The sequence below is a fragment of the Monopterus albus genome, unplaced genomic scaffold (assembly GCF_001952655.1).
Source record: "Monopterus albus unplaced genomic scaffold, M_albus_1.0 scaffold259.1, whole genome shotgun sequence".
NCBI classification, from domain to species: Eukaryota; Metazoa; Chordata; class Actinopteri; order Synbranchiformes; family Synbranchidae; genus Monopterus; species Monopterus albus.
The window spans coordinates 319,118-326,466 of NW_018128139.1; the positions used below are offsets into that span (position 1 = coordinate 319,118).

At 41.2% G+C, this 7,349-nt stretch overlaps 1 protein-coding gene across 7 annotated transcripts in view; it reads right to left on the reverse strand.

Annotated features, from left to right (window-relative positions):
• phf14 (PHD finger protein 14) overlaps positions 1 to 7,349 on the reverse strand; it is a 127,301-nt gene that overhangs the window by 107,749 nt on the left and 12,203 nt on the right. For all 7 annotated transcript variants that reach the window (XM_020621423.1, XM_020621422.1, XM_020621424.1 and 4 more), the window contains exon 3: positions 2,013 to 2,764. In XM_020621423.1, coding sequence (XP_020477079.1) covers positions 2,013 to 2,764 — 752 coding nt within the window. The remainder of the gene's footprint in view (positions 1 to 2,012; positions 2,765 to 7,349) is intronic.

The following is a 7,349-nucleotide window of genomic DNA, read 5'->3' on the forward strand; positions in this document are numbered from 1 at the left end:
GGGGTTGTTGTAAGGGGATGTTGGTAATTTGTTTTGTTTATTGTTATTATGTTATTGGCGGTGTATTTTATTGTCTTGTTTCTATGTGTTTTGATTTTGATACGGTTGTGATGTGTCACTGCGTTAAGCACTTTGGGCAGCTATGGCTGGGATAAATGTGCTATATTAATAAAGTTGATGATGATGATGATGATGAATGAGCTACAGAGGTGCTGCTCAAAGATGATGTGCATGTTGCACTCACACCAAGCTGTGTGGGTGTCACGTTATTACGAGTAAATATAGTATGTTGTTATTATGACAAAACAGCCCACAGCATGTCATTAAAATGAGACATTGCAACATGTTGTAATAACGTGAAAAATGGTTTAATGTGAAAGTATCTCGGAAAAACGAGCAAAATATCTTGTTATAATGAGAAAGGTTTCTCATTAGTACAAGATTTATGCTGCCATAGGCAGTTCTTGTGCATACTAGGAAATATAACCCTGCAGGCGGCACTGATATTCACTATAGACAACTCCTGCATCACTTTGCAGACTTGGATGTTTTTCTGCATGCAAACTGCTGAGCTGTTGCACAATGATTTACACTTTACAGAGGGAACCCAACAAGAACAAAGCTGCTGTGATCAAAGCAAATCAAATCAAATTTTATTTGTATAGCGCCAAATCACAACAAAAGTCATCTCAGGACATTTTACAAAGTAAGGTGATGAGGTGATCATGATGGGAACAGCACCACTATTGGGAATTAACGAATTTTAAGATGAACATTTGAGTGCAAAGCAGGCATCATGTTGGTTTAATTTTGATGTGTGATGGCTCCAAGAGCGCATGCTTTTCCTTGTTTTCTGACTTATTGTCATCTTAAAAGTGACCCAAACCTCATAAAATGAGGTGCACATACTGTATGTTCTATGCAGAAGTAACTCGACATATACAAGTCTCACAAACTCTTGCTCGTGAGACTTTTTTTTTTTAAACAAAGTATTACGTGATAGTTTAAGGATTTCTTTGAATGGTCATAATCTCCAGGCAGCTGTGGGTTCATATGAGCTTACCTCACATCCACCGGTGCCATTGTAAAAGTGGAATCTTTCGACTGCACATGTGCTGCACTATGACCAGAGGATGTGGAAAAAAATACAGGGCCTGAGGTTGCTGCTACTGAGACTACACATGAACTGAGGCACAGTTCAAATTTACCTTAGAACTGTGTATGAACTATGCATGAGCCTCTGACTTCTAACTGAAGCTGCGTGTGACCTTCTATACTATTTTCATCCTCATTGTACTGCACCAGCCAGTGACATCATCCAGCAAAGGCACTGCGTTGACCAGTCACGTATAGGGGATGATCAGGTCATGAACACCCATGAGAAGAAGACTCTTTTGTTTACCTTGTTACCACGAGCATTCACTGTTATCCACGGTTGAATTTGGGCCACAGTTAAGGCACCATAATGGCACACCAAGCTTTTTCATTAGTACTCGATCTTAAAGTGGGTTTTTTATTTATAAGTGCCTACACACTGGTGGTAGAATTGGTGCTAAAGTACACTACGCTACATCAGCAGCATGGCTAACCAAAACACAACAGAAACTCACAGGCTAGAAACGTGAATAAAGCCATTCGTGTCAACTCGTCACAACATGGCCTTATTGCCTTTAACTAGATCTTCAGCTGCTAAATGCTCCCCTATATTCACTAGCTGCAGTTTCTTCCTGCTGCTGGAAACGAGGTTGATGAGTGTGGCGTATGCAGGCTAAAAATCAAAAGAGTGAGATAAAAGAAGCTTAAAAAGGCTTGTGCTAGAGCTGTGGAGAACTACAGACTCAAGTGATAATTTTAGTGACTTTGCCACTATAAATGACACCTGTCAAATTACACAAGTTTGTATGCAAGTGCACTAACTGTTCATTTAAAAATACTGATGCGTGCAGTTTCAGATCAGCCTATATGCATACATCAGGATTAGTCTGCTCTTGTGAGACAAGAGTTGCACTCACCTCATTGCCTTTTCCCTGGGACATGCTGTCATTAGTAAGTTCTTCATCAAAAGCATTGGTACTCTTAGCCTTCTTCTTTGGCTTTTTCACCTCTTTGTCACTATCACTGCTACTGTTGTTGTTGTTGTTTTTGTCATCACCATCTTCCTTGTCATCTTCCTTGTCATCTTCCTCATCATCGTCATCATCGTCATTATCATCGTCGTCATCGTCATCATCATCACTGGCGCTGCCGCCATCCTCTTCCTCAGTGTTTTTCTGTGTGGCAGCTCTGCCTTTCTTTTTCCCTGCTGTAGGTCTCCAGTCATTATCATCCTCACTGTCATAGTCATCCATCTCATTCAGCTCCTCCATAGTGGTGAAGTCCAGCAGAGGACGGTTCCTACGGAAATTCCATTTCTTGGGCTCAGCTTGAGACTCTTCAGTGTTTTCGCTGCCAGTTCCAGACATCGAGGTAGATCCAGTACCAGCAACCGGAGCAGGCACCGGCTCAAGTTCTGATGTTTTCTTGCTTTTGCGTCGCCCTTTGGGTGGGGTGACAGCTGGGGCGTCTTTAATAGAGCTGTCTGAGGAAGGCTGCTGTTTGGTCTTCTCTTCATCTTCCGTTAAGTTGTCCTCAGCTGCCAGGTCCTGGGACTCCTCCACATCTATACCATTGTCTGCAGAACCAGCATTGTCTGAGTCACTTTCTGAACCTGCAGCACTCGCTTTAGACCCTTCTTCATCACTGCCATTTCCTGTGCCGTCTGATCCTATCAGAGTACAAAACAATGACAAGTGAGTCAAAAGAGGAACAATTAAGTCATTCTAAATGATCTTATATTTGTATAGCGCCTTTCTATGCTTTACAGCATACTCAAAGCGCTTTCACACTATTTGGCCATTCACCCATTCGCACTCCCAAACATTCACACACCAGTGACATCACCGGGAGCAACTGGGGGTACAGTGTCTTGCTCAAGGACACTTCGACATGTTGACTGGACAAGCCAGGAATCGAACCGCTAATCCTCCGGTTAGGAAACGACCCGCTCTACCTCCTGAGCCACAGCCACCCCCGAAGCTATTCTAAATGGCTTGCTTAGTGCTCCATCATTTGTAGGGACTTTGTGTAGGTGGCTATATATAGGTAGGTGGATTTATAGTCAAACCTAAATTAAAATTTATTTTAAAGTGAAACCAATATACATCTCCTTTGTGAGCAAGCCCTGGAGTACACTGGTGCTCTCCAGGGGGTGTGAAATTTTGGTAATGACTAATATCTGTGTGGGCAAGCACTATTCTTCATTTAAATTCACACAATCTAACACAAAAGTCTCTTTCAAAAAATTGTTTTGGTATCTCACTACGGTAAGGAAGACTCTTGTGGCTACAGTGGCTACAGAATAAATACCCTGAATAGATAAGACTGGTTATTTTCTATATTAAGAGTATTTTCAGCACTCCCCATACAGACTAAAACCAACAATGATTTGCCTCTACTCACAGTTAATGTCTGTCAATCTGTCAGAATTGGATTATCTTATTTGTCTGTGCTACAGACATTCAGTGTTGTTCAAAAACAAATTAAAAGACATCAGGAAAGCCCACCCTGCGCTGGGTGACATGTTTCCTTAATACAAAACACCAGACCCTGATATTTTAAAAATGTTGCCCCAAAGGATCCAAATGGCTCAACTTTTTACAGGCATAAGAAGTAGAGTAGAGTCAATTTTCAATTCAATTCAATTTTATTTGTACAGCACCAAATCACAACAAGTCATCTCAGGACGCTTTACAAAGTAAAGTCTAGACCTTACTGTTATTATTATTATAATAGAGGAAAAAACCAACAAATCCCCCTTGAGCAAGCACTTGGCAACAGCAGGGAGGAAAAACTCCCTTTGATGTGTTTCTGATTTTTTGAACAATGAAAGTTTATAGCACTGACAAATAAAACAATCCAGAACTAACAGACATTAATCATGAGAAGAAGCAACTCACTGTTGGTTTTTGTCATATATGGAAATAGTGATGCATTGAGCTGTCACATTCCATGGAGCATCTCTGATGGTGAAAAAGGAGACCCCAGGGGCATTCTGGAATCTGGGGGGCTGTCTTTTCAAGTCTTATGAGAGCCAGTAGGAAAAGCACCTGTGGTTCTGTAATAAAGCTGCAAAAGACACGTTAGCCTTCCGTCGCCATCATTTACATGGTGTCAAAAGTAAATGTGGTGAGAAGTTATGGCCAAGTTTAATCCCCCACTGGCTGGACTGGAAGCAGCACTTCATGAGGTACAGAACTGCCACCAAGCTTGACAAAGAAGATGGTGCCGTACAGGCGAGCTGCCTGATATACGCCATGGGAAGCAAGTCAGAAAATATCTACTGCTCATTTACACTCATGGATGATGGACACAGAGATGCCTTTGGTATAGTTCTTGGAAAATTTGATGAATAATTCATGCCAAGAAGGAATGTAATTCACGAACATGCATGTTTCCATCAGTGCGTGCAAAGACCAAGAAAGAAGGCAATCTTTTATTGGGCTTTGTATGAATTCTCGATGCACTGTGATTTTGGCATGAGCAGAGGTGAAAATATCCAAGACTGGATCGTTGTTGGAATACGTGACAAAGAAGTGTCATGGAGGCTGCAACTGATGAAGGATCTGATGCTTCCACTGACCATAGAGATGGTCAGGAAGTCACTTCACAAGTTAATATGCAAGAAGAAACAGCAGGAGCAGGGCATGAAGTGACTCACAAGCACATCAAACACTACGGTAAGCCAAAAGGAGGAAAAAATTTCCAAATATGGAAATTCATGGCCCAGCTAAGAAGTTCACATGTAACAAAGCTGGACACTGGAGTATAGTCTGCAGGAATAGGACAGCAGTGAGTGAGGTCACAGAGCAAACAACAGCTACTGTCATACTTCCTTGGGGCTGTTAATAAAGCAGATGGCTCATCCAAGAAATGGGCTGTTAAATTACTGTTGCACTCAACCCCTGTTGAATTTAAAACTGACACAGGGGTGAATGTGAAAATCTTCATGAAGCAACTTACCACTCACTTGAACCCCAAAGACCATTGGAGCCTACATTACACTGGATAGCCTAGGAGGTGAGCTGTAGTGCACTGAACAGATTTGGAGCAAAGTAACCTACAAAGGTAAGTCTCACCCACTCACAGAATATGTTGTTCATGGACACACGGTAAACAACTTTTTGAGCAGGCCACTTTCTGGGGAAAATCAACTTGGTGAGGAGAGTGGATGAAACAGTGTGCAGCAGAGGATATCTATAAGCATACAGTGAGAAAGGGACACTAAAGACTGAACCTGTAAGAATCCAGATAAAAGACTAGAGAACTGCATTTTCTGAAGAAAATGCGTATGGATGGTGAGTGCTGAAAGATCCGGAGCCAATCCCGGCCAGCAATCCGGCGAAGGCAGGGTACACCCTGGACAGGTCGCCAATCCATCGCAGGGGCTGAAAAAATTAAGTGCCAAAGAACGGACGGAAGAAACCAGAATAATAATTAAAGAAATGCATTTCCTGTCGAAAATGCGTGTGGATGCTGTGATGATGAAGGATCGCCCTGAAAATGCCTGAAATCAATTGCTGAATTGCTGAAACAGCTGAAGGATGAGTAGAAATTGCTGAATTTCTTTGTTAAAATAGTTGAGAAGAAATGACTGAAGTTCTTTGTTGAATAATCTGAAGGATAAGATGCAATAAATACAAGCAGGAACACCCTTGAAGAGCTGAGCATTTTGATACCTGATTGGATTTTCTAGCTGAAAGTATGCTGAAAATATGCTGAAGTAGAATATTTCCATTCATTTGAATGGAGCAAGATTTTTCAGAATAAAACTAAATAGTCTACAAATTATGAAGTTTAGAAAAATTCTGAACAGAAGCATTAATGTCCTTGATGAGCTGAACATTTTGATACCTGAAATAGCTGAAAGTATGATGTAGAATTTTCCCATTCATTTGAATGGTGCAAAAGTTTAAAAAAAAAGCTACATATTTCAAAGGTATAAGGTTTAGAAAAATCCTTAAGACAAGCATGAATGTCCTTGAAGAGCTGAACATTTTGCTACCTGAAATATTTGAAAGTATGCTGAAGTCAAATTTTGAATGGGGTAAGATTTTCAAAATAAAGCTAAATATTTCAAAGGCATGACGTTTAGAAAATCTCTGAATAGAAGCATGAATGTCCTTGGAGAGCTGAACATTTTGCTACCTGAAATATTTGAAAGTATGCTGAAGTCAAATTTTGAATGGGGTAAGATTTTCAAAATAAAGCTAAATATTTCAAAGGCATGACGTTTAGAAAATCTCTGAATAGAAGCATGAATGTCCTTGGAGAGCTGAACATTTTGCTACCTGAAATATTTGAAAGTATGCTGAAGTAGAAGATCACCAGGACTCCACTGCCCTCTCTGCAGAGCATTTACCATCGCAGGGTGCGTAGGAAAGCTGCCTCTATCCTCAAAGATCCCACTCACTCCCAGCACGGACTGCTCAATTCTCTGCCCTCTGGCCGGAGATTCAGAAGTGTGAAATGCAGGACCAGTAGACTGAAAAACTCTTTCTTTCCCTCCGCCATCAGACTCCTAAACAGCTGAGGCGTTTATTACCAGGAAATACATGATGTACTGTTTACATTCTCAGTTTGCACATGCATAATTGCACATTGACTGTTGACTGCTACACATGCTGCTCCAATGCAGCATACATTTATTATATTCTTTTATTATATTGCTGCATTTGTTGCTGCTTAAAGTGTCCTAGATTTTGTGTTACATGCATAATTGCACAATGACTCTGCTGCACATGCTGCTCCCATGCAGCATACATTGTTATATTCTTATATATTTTTTATTATATTGCTGCATCTGTTGCTGCTTAAACACGAAATCACTGCCTCTTCCACAACAACTCCCTGTATACTGAGATGCTCATTGATAAATTCTGGAGTGGCAGGGGAGTATGTCAGAGTAGTTCAGGATATGTATGAGAGGAGTACAATGTCAGTCGTAGTAAAACAGAATACATGTGTATGAACAAAAGGGAGGGAAGTGGAACAGTGAGGTTAGAGGGGGCATAGGTCAGGAAGGTGCAGGAGTTTAAGTATTTGGAGTCAACAGTCCAGTGTGATGGGGAGTGTGGGAAAGAGGTGAAGAGGCGAGTGCAGATTGGAATGGGTGGAGAAAGGTGCCAGGAGCGTTGTGTGACAGAAGAGTGGCAGCAAGAATCAAAGGAAAGGTGTACAAGACAGTAGTGAGAGCAGCTATGCTGTATGGGTTAGAGACTGTAGCAGTGAGGAAAAGACAAGAGGCAGAGATG